Source organism: Balaenoptera physalus (assembly GCF_965194825.1).
Source record: "Balaenoptera physalus genome assembly, chromosome: 1".
NCBI classification, from domain to species: Eukaryota; Metazoa; Chordata; class Mammalia; order Artiodactyla; family Balaenopteridae; genus Balaenoptera; species Balaenoptera physalus.
Genome location: NC_138882.1, coordinates 100,910,191 through 100,929,199, shown reverse-complemented (window position 1 = coordinate 100,929,199; position 19,009 = coordinate 100,910,191). Strand labels below are relative to the sequence as shown.

The following is a 19,009-nucleotide window of genomic DNA, read 5'->3' as shown; positions in this document are numbered from 1 at the left end:
GTAAAAATCCCAGCAACTTCTTTTGTGGCTATTGACAAACTGGCTCTAAAGTTTATATGGGGACTTCCCTGGTGATCCAGTGGTAAAGAATCCGCCTTCCAATGCAGGGGACTTGGGTTCGATCCCTGGTCAGGGAACTAAGATCACACATGATGTGGGGCAACTAAGCCCGCCACAACTACTGAGCCCACACGCCACAACTAGAGAGAGAAAACCCACACGCCACAACTAGAGAGAAGCCTGTGCCACAATGAAAGATCCCACATGCTGCAACTAAGACCTGATGCAGCCAAAAAAATAAATAAAATAAATATTTTAAAAAATAAAGTTTATATGGAGAGACCAAAGACCCAGAATAGCCAACATGATATTGAAAGATAAGAACAAAGTTAGAGGACTCAACTTCAAGACTTACTAGAAAGCTACAGTAATCAAGGCAGTGTGGTACTGATGAAAGACTAGACAAATAGATCAATGGAGCAGAATAGCCAGCCTACAAATAGACCTACATAAAATTAGTCAACTGATATTTGACAAAGGAGTAAAGGTGATACAATGCAACAAAGATAATCTTTTCAACAAATGGTGCTGGAACAACTGGACATCCATGTGCAAAAAAAAAAAAAATGAATCTAGACACAGACCTAACACTCTTCACAAAAATCAACTCAGAATGGATCATAGACCGGGAATAGAAGGATCATGTTTATGTATAGAATGAGTTGGGAAATTTTCCCTTTTCTTTTTATGTTCCAGAAGAGTTATTTAAAGTCTTTGTTGAACTCACCCATAGTCCCACTTGGATTTGGTATCTTTTGGGGGTTTGACTGTTTACAATCTTTTCTATTTTTCTCTGGTTATTAGTCTTTTCAGATTTCCTACCTCTTTTTGAGTAGAGTTTAATAATTTATATTTTCCTAGAGATTTGTCTGATTCATCTAGATTTTAAACTGTGTTGATATGAAGTTGTCCAATCCTATTTGATCTAAAATTTTTATTCTGATATTTTTCCTTTCTCATTCTTTATGTTATTTATGCTTTTCAGTCAGACTTTCCAGTGGTTTATTTTATAGATATTTTCAAAGAAAATGTTTTATTGATCAAATTATTTTAAATTTCATTTATTTCTCCTTCCTTTTATGAATCTCTTCCTTTTGAGGGGTTTATTTTGCTGTTCTTTTTCTGCCTTCCTGGTTTGAATACTTAGTTTTTTGGTTTTGAACTTTCCCCCCTAATAAATGCATTTTAAAACTATAAATTTTCTTCAGAGTACTGCTTTAGCTACATTACATTGGTTTCCATGGTATTTTCTCATTTATTATTGACTTGTAGATTATTCCTAACATCCATTTTTATTTCCTTTTTTTTTTTAAGTAATTAATTTATTTATTTATTTTTGGCTGTGTTGGGTCTTCATTTCTGTGCGAGGGCTTTCTCTAGTTGCGGCAAGCGGGGGCCACTCTTCATCGCGGTGCGCGGGCCTCTCACTGTCGCAGCCTCTCTTGTTGCGGAGCACAGGCTCCAGACGCACAGGCTCAGTAGTTGTGGCTCACGGGCCCAGTTGCCCCGGGGCACGTGGGATCTTCCCAGACGAAGACTCGAACCCGTGTCCCCTGCATTGGCAGGCGGACTCTCAACCACTGCACCACCAGGGAAGCCCCCTTTATTTCCTATTTAACACAAGAATTATTTAGATGAGTGTTAAAATTTTCTGATTCGATTTTTGCTATCTTTTTATTATTAATTTCCAGTGATCAGAGAATGTGAGTGGTATAATTTTTTAATACCTTTTTTAGAGAAGTTTTAGCTTCTCAGCAAAATTGAGAGGAAGATACAGAGATTTCCCATATACCCCCTGCCTCCACACATACATAACCTCCCCCATTATCAACATCCCCACCAGAGTGGTACATTTGTTATAATTAATGAACCTATATTGACACATCATAATCACCCAAAGTCTATAGTTTACATTGAGATTTACTCTTAGTATTGTACATTCTATAGGTTTGAACAAATGTATAATGACATGTGTCCACCTTTATGATATCATACAGAGTATTTTCACTGTCCTAAAAATCCTTTGTACTCTACCTATTCACTGTCCTAAAAATCCTTATACTCTACCTAAAAATCCTTTGTACTCTACCTCCCCCCACCCTAACCCCTAGCAACCACTGATCTTTTTGTTTTTGCCAGTTTTGCCTTTTACAGAATGTCACATAATTGGAATCATACAACATGTAGCCTTTTCAGATTGGCTTCTTTCTTAGTAATATGCATTTAAGTTTCATCCATGTCTTTTCATGACTTGATAGCTCATTTCTTTTTAGCACAAATAATATTCCATTGTCTGGATAGACCACAGTTTATTAGTGCAGTTCATCTACTGAATGACATATTGGTTGCTTCCAAGTTTTGATGGTTCTGAATATAGCTGCTTGAAATATCCATGTGCATGTTTTTGGACATAGGTTTTCATCTCCTTTGTGTAAATACCAAGGAGCATGATTGCTAGATCATATGGTAAGAGTATATTTAGTTTTGAAAGAAGCTGCCAAACTGTCTTCCAAACTGGCTGTAGCATTTTGCATTCCCACCAGCAATAGAGTTCCTATTGCTCTGCATCCTCACCAACATTTGGTGTTTTTAGCATTCCAGATTTTGGGCATTCTAATAGTGTGTAGTGGTATCTCATTGTTGTTTCAATTTACCATTTCCCTGATGATATATGATGTGGAGCATCTTTTCATATGCTTATTTGCCATCTGTATATTTTCTTTTGGTGAGGTGTCTGTTAAGATCTTTAGTACATTTTTTAATTGGGTTGTTTTCTTACTGTTGAGTTGTAAGAGTTCTTTGCATATTTTGGATAACAGTCCTTTATGAGAAGTGTCTCATCTTCTCATTCTCTTTACATTGTCTTTTGCAGAGCAGAAGTTTTTAATTTTAATGAAGTCTAGCTTATCAGTTATTTCTTTCATGGATGGTGCTTTTAATTTTTTATCTCAAAAACCATCACCATAACAAAGGTCATCTAGATATTCTCCTATGTTATGTTCTAGGGGTTTTATGGTTTTGCCCCCCAAAAGCACCAAATCCAATTGGGATTATGGGTGAGTTTACCAAAGACCTTAAGTAACTCTTCTGGAACATAAAAATAAAGGGGAAATTTTCCCAACTGATTCTATAGATAAACATTAGGATATTTATTAATATATTTCACTAGATTCGTAAAAGAGATTAAATAGATTTCTAAACCCCATTTGATTAAACTTTTTCCTAAATTTAAAAATATCTAATTCTAGTAAGCTAGGAATGGAAGATGGAAACTTTCTCGATAAAGCTTATCTACTTGAACCTACAGCAGCCATTATACTTGGAAGAATTCCCAATACCATTAGGAACATGACAAGAATGATTGTTTTCACTAGTATTATTCAATGTTTTTTTGGAAAACCTAGCAAATGAAATAAAGCAATAAAAAGAAATGTGATATAGAAAAGTTGGTGGGAAGAAAAGATATAATGTATAAATATTTAAGGGGAAAAGGGAAGTTGAGGGGAACTATTATTTTCTGATTGTCATACCTAAAAACTAAGACAATCAACTGAAAATCAACGAAATAGTAAGAAGAAGATTGTGTCAGGTAGCCCTGTATAATTTAAACATACAATTTTCTTTATTTCCTGTATATTGATTAGAGAAAACATCTATTAACAACACACAGAGGGATTTCCCTGGTGGTCCAGTGGTCAAGAATCTGCCTTCCAATGCAGGGGAAGCAGGTTCGATCCCTGGTCTGGGAACTAAGATCCCACATGCTGTGGGACAACTAAGCCTGCGCTCCACAACTACTGAGCCCGTGCTCCACAACTACTGAGCCTGCCACGCTCTGGAGCCCGTGCACCACAACTAGAGAGCCCACATGCCACAACTACTGAGCCTGCCACGCTCTGGAGCCCATGCCACAACTAGAGAGAAGCCTGTGTGCTGCAACAAAGAGCCCATGCACCACAGTGAAAAATCCCGCATGCCACAAGGAAGATCGCATGTGCTGCAACTAAGGCCCGATGCAGCCAAATAAATAAATATTTTTTATTTTATTTTTTTTAAAGTTTTATTTATTTATTTATTTATGGCTGTGTTGGGTCTTCATTTCTGTGCGAGGGCTTTCTCCAGTTGTGGCAAGCGGGGACCACTCTTCATCACGGTGCGCGGGCCTCTCACTATCGTGGCCTCTCTTGTTGCGGAGCACAGGCTCCAGACGCGCAGGCTCAGCAATTGTGGCTCATGCGCCCAGTTGCTCCGCGGCACGCGGGATCTTCCCAGACCAGGGCTCGAACCCGTATCCTCTGCACTGGCAGGCGGACTCTCAACCACTGCGCCACCAGGGAAGCCCAAATAAATATTTTTTAAAAGGTATGTGTATAATCTTGACTCTTAAAAAAAAAACAGAAAAAGTATAAAATAGCTAAGAACAAATTTGACAAAACATGTAAAATCTACATGAAGAAAACATGCTGGGGATGTTTTCATGGGAATGGGATGGGAATACTCATTGCAAAGATTTTAATTTTTCCTGAACTGATCTGTAAATTTAACAAAATCCTAAACAAAATTCCAATGGAATTTTATTAAAGAAATTTGGTTCCTAAAACTATATTTCTCAATAAAAGTGACTCTATCAATGAAAAACAAAGAAATTTGGTGAGCTGATTATAAAGTTTATTAGTAAGAAGAGTGTGCAAGAATAGCTAAAGAAAGTTTAAAAAGAAGAAACATTTAAAAATATACACTAACCTATAGTAATTTAGAACTATGTGGTTAATGTAGAAATAGAAACAGAACAATGGGGAGGATAGACCCAATCCCATGTACACATGGGGGTTTTTTATATGATAAAAGTGGCTTTTCACCAGTGGGGAAAGGCTGCCCTACTCAACGAGTGGTGGGACAAAGATCTAAACATGGAAAACCAGACTGATAAATAAAATATAGGAAAATATGTTCTAGTCTGGCAGGCAGAAGGGAATTCATCAGATGACAAGGAGAGATTGAAAATTTAAAGGAAGTGAAATGATGGAGCAAGGCCTCAAGGTAGCAGGAAGAGATAAGCTCAAGGACCAAGGCTGGAGAGGTTGGAAGGTGAGTGAAGGAAGAAAGAGGAGGTGAAAACATGCAGATCTGGAGGTGGAGAAAAGACATTTTTTGAGGGAATTTGTGATCTTTTCTGTAAAGTAGAAGACAAGAGTGTATGCCGATAGTATCAGGGAGGAGGGATTGATGGAGGCAGAACCCCATTTCTTGACTCCTTGGCTTCTGGTGCTAGTGTGTGAAAGAATCAAATGACCATCAGACTACATTCTGACAAACAAGATACATGAAATCCAAACAATGTTTTTGAATATTACCTTTCAAAGGCAATAATAAGAAGGTTTTAATAAGAGCACAATAGCTGACTTAAGCAATTAGCCAATTAATTTGCAGAATTCTTTCCTTTACAGAAAGCCATCAACAATGGCCTTTGGACCCATCATTTAGAAAGTTCTCGACACACCAAGACCTCAAGGGTTGGATTGGGTTCTGCTCTTTGCCACATTTTGCCCATTTGAGAACAAGAGGAGCTGAGCACACTCTGCTTGCTCTGAGGCAGTTCTGAGGTGAGTTTTGGGAGAGGCTGAGTCCTTCCCTTGCCCCAGTGTTGAAAGCTTCTCCTGTATATGGGATATAATTGCAGTTGGAACTCTTTTGATTTATACTGGGGCCAGGCGCAGTGTGGGTGTAACTAAGCTATAAATAAGGCATTGCATAACTTTGGTCTTAATGCGCACAGAGGCCTGTCTTTAAGACGACTGCCAAAACAAGTGGGATTTCTTGGAAAATAAATATCCTTACTCTATTAGTTTTTAAACAAATAGTGAAAGCATGTGGAGATCCTTTTTTCCAAGAAAAAAAAAAGCCTTTGGGGGAAAAAAATCAATATTAAAACCTCATCCTTGCTGTCTAATTACTCAGTATTGAAATAACAATAGACAGAGATTTCATTCATTTTGAAGAAATAATACCTCAGGACACTAGTGCCAAAATATAAACCATTAAAATATTTTGGCATCAAGAATGAATTCATGTTAAAATGCTATGAATAGAAAGAGCTGAACTTAAAAATATTAAGCCTACTAAATGGGTTCTTTAAATTCATCCCAGGAAATTATATGAAAACAATCCTAGCCTTGAGTCCTGGACTACATCTTAAAATTATTAAGATTGGAAAGAGAAGAGCATGGTGCCATCAGAATGGCCAGCTGGAATCTTCATTCAATATGATTGTGCACCCAAGTTTCTAATGTGAATTAATTCAGGAATCATTTGACTTCAAGCTTTAACATTTCGCCTTTATCAGGATTTGTGGGTCCCTCTCCCCCACGCTAACCAACGTAACAATGATTCATTCCTGCCTGCTGTCTCTCTGGAATTGTCTGTGCATGAGGAAAAAGAGGGACAGAAAAGAAGAACCAGGCAGGGGAAATATAGGCAGGAGTGGGATGAAGGAGAGGACAGGACAGGAGGAGCTTGGAGAGGAGAGGGTCCTCTGGGGTTAACACATGAGCCTTTCTAGGGTTTCTTGTACTCTTCTGAGTCTCAGAACCAATTATAATGACATCCAACAAAATGCAGGGTGGTGGCACAATGTCTCTCCTCCAGGAGACCATTATTCATTTGGGGCACTCTATCTGGGTCAGTGCCCTGCACAAGACCTTACACATAGCAGTAATCCCATACTGCTTGTTGCATGGGGTGACACTTATTCAATGGTGGCACAGTTTTTGCTGACCCAAGACCAATGGCTCTCCAAGCACTAAGCCATCAGCCACATCAGAATCCCACCAGAAGGAGATTACCTCTGACCCTTCCACCTTACACAGTTTAAGCCTCACCTTTCTGGATCAAATTCATCGACAGCTGGGGATTCATGCTTGTGGACTTGCTGTTTCAAAGTCAGATGCTTCTCCTTATTGGCCAGAAACTCCTGTTCCAGCAGTTCGAGATGTCCCTGCAGTTCCTCGAGGACCTGTAGCAGTGAAGTCACTGGAATCAACCACAGGTAAGCCTGTGTGTGTAGTTGTTTTTCCCCAAAACACAATGAGGATGTACCCCACAGTAGTGTCAAAACAAAGCCATCATCCTTCTCCTGGCAATTGTTTTGTTTCAGAGTCTGACATCTAAAATATAGACAACCCAAGAGCCATCTCAGCATTTACGACACCTCATAGCACATAGCTGAAAAATATGGTCACTTCTGATTTCTCTCCTAGAACCCACTCGGAGGTGTTTAAATTTTTGTTAATGGGACATTCATAATCCTACATATTTGCAGAATAATTTTTAGCTCATAGAGCACTTTTCCATTCATTATCTTATTTAATGCATGCATCAATGTTGTAAATGTGGCAAAGTAGATTTATTATCCCAGTTTTATAGAGGAGGAAATTGGGGCTCTAGAAAGTATGTCAGAAGTCACATAGATCTTAGAAAAGAACTGAAGTTAGAGGACCTGGGATTGAATCTATGGCACTTGGAGGATGAAATGGGGAAGGAACATCAGGAAGTTTAGTCAAAAGCTTCAAATGGGTCTTCCAGATGTAGCCTCATGCAGATGAATGTTTAAACTGTACAGGTCAAGGTCTTATCTCAATGCACAGAGCCTGCAGCCCAGCAGCCCCAGTCACTAAACATTCCCTGAGCACTGCCCATGTTTGGTCCTGGGCCAAAAGTGTGAGAGACACAAAAGCTGCATCAGGCACAGTCCCTGGTCTCAGGGATTTTATTCCAGTTGGGAAAAGAGACTGTGGGATGGAATACTTTGCTATGGTTCAATGGAAGAAGTGAGACTTAAGTCAGGCTTAAAGGACTCAAGAGGGCTTGGATCAGGCAGTATCTGTGAAAATGGAGAGGAAAGGATGAATTGGAGAGATATTGCCAAGGGCAAGAATACTGCATCATGGGATTACAGAATCGAACACACCAGGGTTCAAGTTCAGACTGTCACCTACTAATTGTATGATTTTAGTCACCTTGAATTCTAAGTTTCAGTTTTCTTTTTTTTTTTTTTTTTAAATTGTAATTTTTTTTATTGGAAAACAAATATACAACTTGGAATGGATTTGAGGCAAATTGTGCCATAAGCAGATTTTCTTTAAGTGGCTAAAACAAAGTTTAAAAAGCAAGTAACAATAAAAGAAAATGTTTCTGGTACAGGACCAGCAGTACAAAAAAATAGTGTACGAGTACCTGGATAAAACACCCGTTTTGCAATAGTGCAACTTTTAAGTACATATTGTTGACTGTCCATAGTCCACGCAGAGTTACAACTCCACACTTCAACAACAACATGCTGACAGTTCCTAAAGAAAACTACTTAAAAAAAAAGGCATAACCCAGATGTTCCCTCATTTGACCAACTCCATCTAAGTTTAGATGTGCAGAAGGGCTTATTAGATATATCCAGAGTAAGCCACATGCAACATGTTATTTGATCAATTTTTCTAAAATAAGGTTTCAGGACAATGACAGTAAGATAAGGGAAGAAAACATGGAGGAATGAAGTCCTAATTACTATACATGCATATTTTTTTTGACAATAGGGGGAAACCTTTTACAGATAAGTTACAAACAAAGAAAAGGCAAATAAACAATTTTGTACAAGAAATTTAACACATTCTGTACAATGTCTTCACTTTGCTGTCATCATTTGTACAAACTCTTCATAGTTTACTTGACCATCACCATCAATATCTGCTTCCCTGATCATTTCATCAACCTCTTCATCTGTTAACTTCTCTCCAAGGTTTGTCATCACATGGCGGAGCTCTGCTGCACTAATATAGCCATTACCATCCTTATCAAACACACGGAATGCTTCTCTAATTTCTTCTTCACTGTCTGTGTCTTTCATTTTTCTTGCCATCATTGTCAGAAATTCCGGGAAGTCAATTGTGCCGTTACCATCAGCATCCACCTCATTAATCATGTCCTGTAACTCTGCTTCTGTGGGATTCTGCCCAAGAGACCTCATTACAGTTCCCAACTCCTTTGTTGTTATAGTTCCATCACCATCCTTGTCAAATAGTGAAAAAGCTTCTTTGAATTCTGCAATCTGCTCTTCAGTCAGCTGGTCAGCCATGCTGCAAGTGCTACCGGTCTCCGGGACTCAACTACACAACCACTCAGCTCGCTCGCTCCACTCGGACTTAAGTTTCAGTTTTCTGATTTGAGATAATAATAGCCCTCACCTCATATTGTAAAAATTAAATGAGATAATGCTTAGTGCCAGGAGCATAGTACACCCTCAATAGATGGTAGCTGTCATCTTCATTGTTATTAGTTCTTACTATTATTAAAATAAACAAACAAGTTTAGAAGCATACTGGCTATAGGGGTATAAAAAATGGCAAGTGTGGTAGATATTTTCCATTTCCCCCCACCTCAGACCCACCCTCCATCTTTCTCTGTGCCCCAGCCAGGAGGCTGGCCTTCAATGGACTGTATCAATAGGCTCCCATGCCTCTGGCTTTGGCTGATTTCAGCCAATGGAAGACAACAGCAGGAGAGAGGAACTGAACAAGGATGAGGTAGGGTCTTTATTTCCCTGATTTCCTCCTGTGTGTATCATCATGGATTGGCTGTGTCTCTATCAAAAGCAGCAGAACTTGTCAGCGACCCCTACAGCTACTGCTACTCTCCTTATGCTGCATTATCTGCTCTTCCTCTGTCCCTCTGCCCCACTGTTCCTTCCATGAGATGCCTTCTGTCCCTTATTGGTTTCCCTCAACCTTGCCCCTGCTTTTGTAAAATAATGCCTTACTAAGCTCTCCTCAATAATGCCACTGGAGTAAGCCATCTTGTTCTTGCCAGGACCCTGACTGATACTATAAATATCATAGACAACACTCAGGTTTCTACTGTGGGAGGTGGGAAGAATGTGAACCCCCTGACGAAACTGAGGAATTTGGAAAGGCTAACAAGTTTGAATGAAGATGTCAATGTTGGACAAGGTAGCATTTTTGGTGAGAGTGGGAGATCCAAAGGAAGATCAACACAAACGTTTGGAGCTCCAGATGAGAAGTGAGGACTAGTAATTTAGGAACTGGTAGCATGAAAAAGGTGGTTAAAGCCATGAGAAGGAATTAGGTATTCAAAGGAAAGAGAAAAGTGAAGAAAGCCAATTATGAATTATAATTTGGGATCTTGGAATTTTAATTGTGTTCAGAAGAAGATAGGGCATAGTTTTCTTGCCATAAATGTACCTCATTTAACTCTCTTAACTAAGATAGGAAGACAGGCTACATGTCTAAGCTTGTACAATCAACACATAGAACCAGGATGTTTGCTCCAAAATCCAGATGCTTTCTCCGTGTGCTGCTCGCCCTGAGAAAGTTAGTTTCAGTCCTGTCTGGCCTTCCTTCACTGAACCAGATGGGCCCGGAACTCTCAGACCAAGGCTGACACTGGAAAGAGTCACCTCTCACCTCTTCTCTCAGTCCCGACACGAATCCCCACATACCCTCTAACATAGGAAGAAACTTCCTGAATCGAGGCCTCAAGAAGGCTAATGCCTTGAACCAGTTTCCTCTGCTTTGCTTGGCCTTTTAAAACTTTATGTTCTCCCAGTTTCTGAAAGCCTGGGTTTTAGGAGATCTCCTTTATCATTCACTCCTTAACTCCTGCAATCTGGCTTCCGTAGATCCACCACTTCATTGAAATCAGGGCTGCCAAGCTCCCTCATGACCTCTCAGTTGCCAAATCCAATGCACTTCTTGCTTACCTTCCTTACTTGAAGATTTGATGGTGTGGCCCACTCCCTCTTTCTCAAAAGCCTCTTTTCTCTTGGCTTCTATAGCTCAGCCCTTCCAGGTCTGCCTCGACCATTTGAGTCTCTCCTCATGGATCTCCTTTGTGGACCCCTCTTCTTTTACCTGCCCCTGGTTCTGCTTCCCATGATCCTATCCTTGGATTTCTTCACTGCTTACTCTGCGTGTTTGCCTGAGCAATCGCCTATACCCCACAGCTTCAACATAAAACTATAACCCAAATTTACATTTCTGACCCAAACAACTCCTCTGAGGTTCAGATCCATTGCTCTAATTGCCTACTGGACCTCTCCAATTGGATGCATTATGGGTACCTCAAAATGTCCCAAACTGAACTTGACATCTTGCCTCCTGCCGACCTGGCACGCCCATCCTGAACTGGATCCTCCACTTTTATTCCTGACCTTGGTTACCCAAGCTAGAAATCTGGAGTGCATCCAAGCCTCCTCTCTTATTTACCTGGTTCAATCTGCCGCCACTTCCTTAAACTCTTGGATTTCTGCCCTCTCCATCCTCACTGCCAGCCTTGGTTTAGGGCTTCATATAACTTGTTACCTGGATCATGGCTTTCTAGCCGATCTCTGTCCCTACAGTCTTGCCCCCATGGTGCTTGCTGTTTCTCAGCTTTAAATCCTCCAGTGTTGCCCCATCACTCCACCTCAGGATGAAATTAATCTAAGCTCCTTAGCGTGGTGTAAAGGCTTTTCATGATGTAGTCCTTATCTACCTCTCCAGTCTCCTCCCTTCCCCCTGAGCTCCATCTGGTCAATCACACTGCCACACAGTTCCTCACACTCTCAGCACTTTCTTGTCCCTGTGCCACTGCACCTGCTGATTCCTTTTCCTGGAATACACCTTTGCCCTTACTCTGCCATATTCTTCCTACAATGCCCAGCTCAGAAGTCCCTTCCAGGAAGCTTTCTAAAGTACCCTCTCACTGGCAAGGGTGAGCCTCTTCAGTGCTGCCATTAGCATCATATGTAACCTTTCCCAAGCTGCATGTTACTTGTTGATTTACTGGTCTGTTGTTCCTAGGAGACCATAAGTCACTTGAAAAAGAAATGTTTCTTCATCTCCAAATTCCTAATGCCTGATACAGAGTCTGAGTCATAGAAAGTACCCCACAAATGTTGTCGAATGAATGTATGAGTTATTTACTTAATATGGTGAAAGAGTAATGAACTGTGTCTCAACATTTGCCTCCTCCTAGTTTTTGTCTATACTGTTTGGTTTCTGAAGCACAGACTGCCCTGAGCTTTGCTCGTGTCTTTTATGTCAGGACTTCTGGCCACCTGTCCTGCGGCTGACCCAATGGCCTAAACTACATCTTCAACTTCACACATCCCTGGTTCTAGTAGTCTCAGCTTTTTGCCCCACTGCCATGCTTCACCCCCACTTCCCACGACCCTGACACTGATGAACAAGGCTATGGTTACAACATAAATTAGTGATTTGATTAAATGCAACAAAAAGCAAGGATGTGAAAGTCAAAGATTTTGATCTGAAAAGCATGTCTTCAAGATTAATTTTAAGTTTTCAAAGTTTTATATATTGAGTTGCCAGATACTGGCAATTTTTATAGCCTGTATCCCTCAGGACCCATCAAATCTGGATGTGCTTGCCCTTTACAACAGCTGACATATTATTCTCTTGAACTTACCATGGTCTCATATTTATTATGGGATGACTGCTGAGGAAAAACAGCCATAAGTAATAGATCCCCTGAGAAGGAGAAAGGGCTAAATACATATAGAAATAGAAAGCTCTAAGCTCTTTTAGTCCCTGTAACACAAAGATAGTGTAATCTTCAGCAAAGCATTTCTTACCAGAGCATTTCTATTCCCACCAATGTAGAGAAAACATGATACTATAAAGTCATTTGTATTTTCCCATGTCAAATTCCCTAAAAAGATTTTTAAAACTTGATAAAATTTATTACCAGCCTCCTGTCTTGCAAATGATAGGGAGAATCCTGTGCTATGCTTTTGGAAAATTCTTGTACCTGCAGTGAAAAAATGCAATATTTCATTAAGGGCATAGTGTCTTACGTTTGAATTTGGTTATTTCTATTTTTCAAAATAAGCTTTAAAAGTATTACTTTAGTCTTCAGTTGATCAGTCTGTTCTTTTAACTTCTGACACATCTGTTTCCCTTGGGATATTATGTGAAATGTGTAAGAAGAACTTGAGGAAGGGTCTTTCTGAGAGGTCAATGGCATCTTAGAGGGACTTGTGTCAGATTCTATTCCTATGTAATAAAGAATAAGTTTTGGTTACCATTCATCTCAGCTGCACTGCAGTTTTATTAAGTACAGAAAACAGAAGTCTGTGGCAATCACTATTTTTAAAAAAATTTTTTTTCAAAATGTATATCTAAATCAAAGAGGTTTAAAAATGCCGGTACCGGGACTACCCTGGTGGCGCAGTGGTTAAGAAACTGCCTGCCAGTGCAGGGGACATGGGTTGGATCACTGGTCCTGGAGGATCCCACATGCCTCGGAGCAACTAAGCCCGTGTGCCACAACTACTGAGCCTGCACTCTAGAGCTTGCAAGCTGCAACTACTGAGCCCACACGCTGCAACTACTGAAGCCTGCGCGCCTAGAGCCCATGCTCCACAACAAGAAAAGCTATCACAATGAGAAGCCCAAGCATCATAGCGAAGAGTAGCCCCCACTCACCACAACTAGAGAAAGCCCACGCACAGCAACGAAGGCCCAATGCAGCCAAAAATTAAATAAATAAATAAATAAAAATTTTTAAAAATGCTAGTACCTGCAAGATGTTCTTGGTGGATATGTACTGTGGGCTCCATCTGCGCATTTAAAGGAGAAGAAAACATGACTGTTGATAGTGATCATGACGCCATTACTCAGGATGACTCGATGTGTTCTGGTCATCGTGGAGGCCACCCAGTTGTGGCAAGAGCTGGGGCCCTGATGCCAAGGTTGAATTCCACTCTGACACTTATCTGCCAGGTGACCCAGAGCAATTACTTCATCACTGTAAACCTCAAATTCCTCAACAGTAAAATGGGGATAGTAATAGAACCTACCTCATAGTGTTGTGATGAGAATTAAATGTTACCATAGTATCTGGCACATGGTAAGCGTTCATGTTAGCTGTTACTACTATCGTGTTTGATACTATTACGAGGAATACTCACATATGTCTCCTACAGCAAGACCATAGGTTCCACAAAGGACCGTTGTTGGTCTCGTCACCGGCTCTATTGCTGGTGTTCTCACTAACACCCAGACACATGGTAGCCACACTCCAGAGAATAATAACAGTAAGCGTTAAGTTCCAAAATGTGTCAAGATAGTGATTGTTCACACAGCCCTTTTCTACTCACCACAGGCTAACTGGATAGGAGTTCAAATTCCGGAGTGATTCACCTTGAGGGTCTTCCCATTGTTCCCAACACACACAGCTCACAAACATGCTAGTGCCAGGGAGCTACTGTAGTGGTCAAACTAGGCTGTGGTTATCATGAATATCTCAATTATATGATGGCTGTGGAACCTATAGAGTCCAGTTCTCCAACCTGAACTGACAGGACGAGAGAAAATCAGACACCTGACTTCAGACTCCCATTGCCAGAGACAGATGAACTTGATATTCATTCTGCCCCTACTAACCACAGGGCACTGAGAACTGTGCCCACCGAGGGGCGTTCCCCTGCATGCAGAATGAGGAACGTGGAGACTTCCCAGTGTCACAGGGGTGCAGATTTCTCCATGACTGAGAGAAGCATCCCAGTCGAGGCCAGGTGGGCTGCTGGTTCCAGGTACGTGTGTATGTGTGTGTGTGTCAGGGGTGGGGGGGGGTTCTGCTCAAACTCCCCAGAACGTTCAGCTGAAAGAGAAGGCAGCTGAAGCATAAAGAGGTGGAAATGGAAATAGGCAGAGAATGTTCAGTCGGGGGGCCCTTCATAGAATGCTTAAAGGAAAGATCATACAGTCCTGGCAAAGTGCCAGAGAACTACAGTGTTTACTTTGATCATTATTGTGAACTTACCTAACTATTGAACCTCAAACAATCAATGAGATCCTGAGCCTCAGCATGTTGGGAAGGTGGGTGGAAGGATGGGAAGATGGGGAAAGGGGAAATAGTATAAATTAAACATTAGCAACATTTTGTACTAAATAGTTACCAATATAACAATCTTGAAGCGTGTTATTAAAGATCTTAATTCAGTCCAATTGAGCATTCATAACCAAGGACATAATATGTGCAAACAGAAGGCTAGGCCTCTGGGGGAACTTGGGCAAAGGAAAGATGAAGACGAGGTGGCTGCCTCCAGAGTCTTCAGATCTAGTGGAAGGAACAGACGTTTCCAAATCGTTAGGATCCAAAGCGGGCTGAGATAAATGCTCTGACAGAGTACTAAACAAACAAGGATGGGAAAGACTGTGACTGGGGGCTTCTGAAAAGTCCTGTGGCCAGTGGGGAATTGAAGGAGGCCATGAAAATGAGCAGGTCTTTGGTAAGCAGAGGTGGGAGGTTCCACGTGAGGCAGGATCTCAGAGAGGGCAGGGCCAGCCAGGTACCTAAGGATGACTCCTGGGGTAGGAGGGGGAGTTTAGTTTAGAAGGGTAGGATGACATAAAAAACGGGGAAACGCAAATTCCAGGTTGAAGAACTTGGATTTTATTCTATTATGTGTTGCTGTTAGTTCGGCCCCTGATTCTTCTCAGGAGAAGACCCACTGAGCTTCTGAGAGGTCAAGGTATTGGGCCAGAACTGGAACCCAGAACCTCAGACCTACAACTCAGTTCTGTGCACCCTCCAAAGACCCACACTGATATAGATGAGCAGCGACCCTGCTTATATGTTTGCTGGAGATGGCTTTCACTTACCTCTATCTGTTGTGAAGGTTCAGGAGTTTTCCATTTCTGCTCTTGTTTTCCAACATCGTTTGATCTAGACATGCTTTCTGAAATATCTTGCACAATAGCTGACTTATCTCTCAATTTAGGAGAAAAGCTGGCTTGTTTATCGGTTGTAAGTGGTTTGTCAATTATGTTATTTTTAAGAGCAACCTTAGAGGAATCAGAGAACCAGTAATGAACTTGACCTTGGCCGTATTTGAACCTGTTGCCTGAACTTGCTTGTTCAGCCTGCTGTTTCTGGGGTGTCTGCCCTTGGCAACTTTTTTCTTTATCACCTGGACTCTTGATTCTAGTTAGAAAATTTGAATTTTCCTGATGGCTGCTTTCTCCAGCAGCGACTGGATCCTCTAAATCAGAGGTGTTTTCTTCTGTCGTGGTTGGAAAACAACTGGGCTTATTGCTGTTTTCACCATCGCTTTTGGAGTTGAGTTGGTCAGTGAGTTCTGAGGTTTGTTCTGTCGGCCAAGACTTCTTAACATGCTGCAAAATAATATTTTTAATAATAGCTCCGTCAAAACTGTCAGCATTAGAGATCTCTGGGAGAGTTTCACAATTAATGCCTTGACCTTTTGAGAATTCCTCTTTGCAAAGATGATGGAGTAAAATATAAGAAATGTTTGACTTTAAAGGGTCTCTTTGGTTAGATGGAATATGAAGATTTATGGTGCATTGATTCTCTTTATCATATTTTTTGCTGATAGCATTTTCAGTTGTTTTATCCAAAGTCATGGCCATATCTGCCTTTCTGCAAGTCTCTCTATGTGTGGCCTTTTCTTGAAGGTCATCTTCTGTTAAATTCATTTGATTTGAGACATCAAGGATGTCATATTTTGAGGTAAAATTGTAATTGTTGTACATCTGAATTTGGGAGAAGTCCCCATCATAAGGCAAATCCTCTTGTTTCCTAGAAGTTGCATCTTCCAAGAAATCGGCTTCATCCATGTATGTGCAGCTTGACCTCCTTTATCGGTTGCTGCCTGGTCTTGATGTTCTTAATTGTAGCAACAGACCTTCTGGTTTTCATTGATTGTCTTCATTGTGTGTCTTAGTCCGTGCAAAACAAAAAGAGCCTCATTATTAAATATAATTTATTTAACGTATGAAACCATGCTTATCCTAGTGTCTATGCCGGAACAAAATGGATGCTTTTTGTTTAGAGAAATGCAGTTATAAACATGAAGGCAGAAAGCTCAGTCAAGAGTAATTCATCCTAAAGCCTACCTTAACATAATCAGTAGTATATAAGCAAGGAATTAGAAAGGAGGGGGGCTAAATTTTTTATTCATTAAAATTTGAGGGAGACATTGGTCTCTAGTTAATGACCAAATATTTACCAACTTCTCTTAGGAAGTACTATTTGAAATTTGTTCTCCCCAAATAGGAGCTTGGAATGCAAGTAAAGGATTGATTTTTTTGAAGTACCACGGCTGTCACTTGTCTACACATCACTGATGGGCCGCTATGTGTGGCACTGAAAGCAGACTCAACTAAAACAAACCACCAGCCTACTCTGTTCTGGTGCTTTTTCATCTGTCCTCCCAGACATTCTGGTCCCCTTCTCCTGATTTTCCCTTGTATATTGGAGAAAGGCAGAGAAGGACTGACAGAAATATGAGCAAGGAACCAAAAAGTCTTTTGGACACCCAGAGGCCAATCTGCCATCAAGCCTCCCTCTTCTGATTAGAACCCAGGCAGAACCCAGTTCAAGAGGCTGCCTTGCTCTGAGCAGTCCTGTCAAGCTGCCACAGTCTGGTGGTAGCAGCGTGTCTCAGGGATACTCCTGAAAATGTTCAGAGCAAAACCAGCTGCCATTTGGTATGAGTCTTTTATTCTTTTAAATAAAATTTAAAGCATCCATTTAGATATCACTTCTTGATTTGTAAACTTTTGGGACAACTTTTTAGAAGTAGTATAATTACCTCCAGTTTTAAGGGAGTAACTGAGGCTCTGACTCAACCAAGGGACCCACAACCACTGGCTGGCCTCCCTTGCCCATATAATGATGGGGTTGGATGAACAGATCTCTGAGGGCCTCTTCCCCATCTAAATTTTTATGAGTCTGTGGACTTCTGCTTTATTATATAACCTAAAAAGCTAAAGCAATATGTTTGACAAAGAAAATAAGATTAATTCTCCAAGCAAAAAAAGAGTAAACACTAAATGTGGTAAAGATATCTATAAAACATTGTACAAAAATTTGAATTTATAGATATATGCCAATGTTAGAGAACTCAAATAAAAATATTTTGTTTAAAGTGAGAGGGAGAAAGAGAGAAGAAAAAGAAGAATTATCGTCATCATCATCACTGCAGGATTACTTTACCAGTCTAATATTTACTGTAAAGTGAAGGTCATGAACAAAATTGCCGGCTACTCAACTGAACTTGAAGAACAAGGGAAATGCTTCCCAGGAAAGTCAAAAGCACAGAGGGGAAGCAGGCATTGGGAGACCTGAATTTGAATTCCGGCTTTTCCACTCTTTAGCTCTGTGCCATCAGGCAAGTTCCTTAACTTTTCGCAGTCTTAGTTTCCTCTTCTGAAAAATAGGAATAATAATACCTAGCTCACAGGATTGCTAGATGAACATGAGATAAGCTATCTAAAGCTCTTGGCATAGTGCTCGGCACAGAGTGAGCAAACAATTATGGTAGCTTAAAAATGAAAAAACCAGTCTCAGTGTTGGAGTGCTGAAGAACGCCCAGGTATAGAAGGCTAGGTACTCTTTATCTGTGGGATATTTACAGGATAAAGGAATACATGGCATATATGAGACATGATCTCTATAGGAGCCTTAAAATGACTTTAAAAATCTACCTGGAAATGAATTTATTGTTTGATGGTGAAAACTATCACCAAATGATTTTAGATAAAACATTGTTTAAGTCATCCAAATGGCCAACAGGTACATGAAAAGATACTCAACATTGCTAATCATCAGGGAAATGCAGATTGAAACTATAATGAGCTATCACCTCACACCTGTTAGAATGGCCATCATCAAGAAGAAAAGAGATAACAAATGTTGGTGAGGATGTGGAGAAAAGGGAACCCTTGTATACTGTTGGTGCAGCCACTATGGAAAACAATATGAAAGTTCTTCAGAAAATAAAAAATAGATTTACCATATGATCCAGCAATTCCACTTCTGGATATATACCCAAATGAAATGAAAACAGGATATCAATAAGATACCTGCACTCCCATGTTTATTGCATCATTGTTTGCAATAGCCAAGACATGGAAAC

At 40.4% G+C, this 19,009-nt stretch overlaps 2 protein-coding genes across 2 annotated transcripts in view; both read right to left on the bottom strand.

Annotated features, from left to right (window-relative positions):
- The window catches only part of AKNAD1 (AKNA domain containing 1), a 38,516-nt gene extending 20,084 nt beyond the window's left edge, over positions 1-18,432 (bottom strand). Inside the window, exons 1-5 of the mRNA XM_082453093.1 lie at positions 15,732-18,432; positions 13,645-13,684; positions 12,970-13,118; positions 12,811-12,873; positions 6,939-7,072 (exon numbers count right to left, since the gene is read on the bottom strand). Coding sequence (XP_082309219.1) covers positions 6,939-7,072; positions 12,811-12,873; positions 12,970-13,118; positions 13,645-13,684; positions 15,732-16,706 — 1,361 coding nt within the window. The 5' untranslated portion in view covers positions 16,707-18,432. The remainder of the gene's footprint in view (positions 1-6,938; positions 7,073-12,810; positions 12,874-12,969; positions 13,119-13,644; positions 13,685-15,731) is intronic.
- On the bottom strand, positions 8,095-9,250 carry LOC309661232 (calmodulin-1). The gene has a single exon (XM_082462743.1). It carries the CDS (start codon positions 9,182-9,184, stop codon positions 8,735-8,737), a length of 450 nt encoding a protein of 149 aa, XP_082318869.1. The 5' UTR covers positions 9,185-9,250; the 3' UTR covers positions 8,095-8,734.
- Positions 18,433-19,009: the final 577 nt, after the last annotated feature.

Bases quoted from the DNA above. Each gene is read 5' to 3' on its own strand.
- LOC309661232 (XM_082462743.1), bottom strand. From the start codon at position 9,184: ATGGCTGACCAGCTGACTGAAGAGCAGATTGCAGAATTCAAAGAAGCT.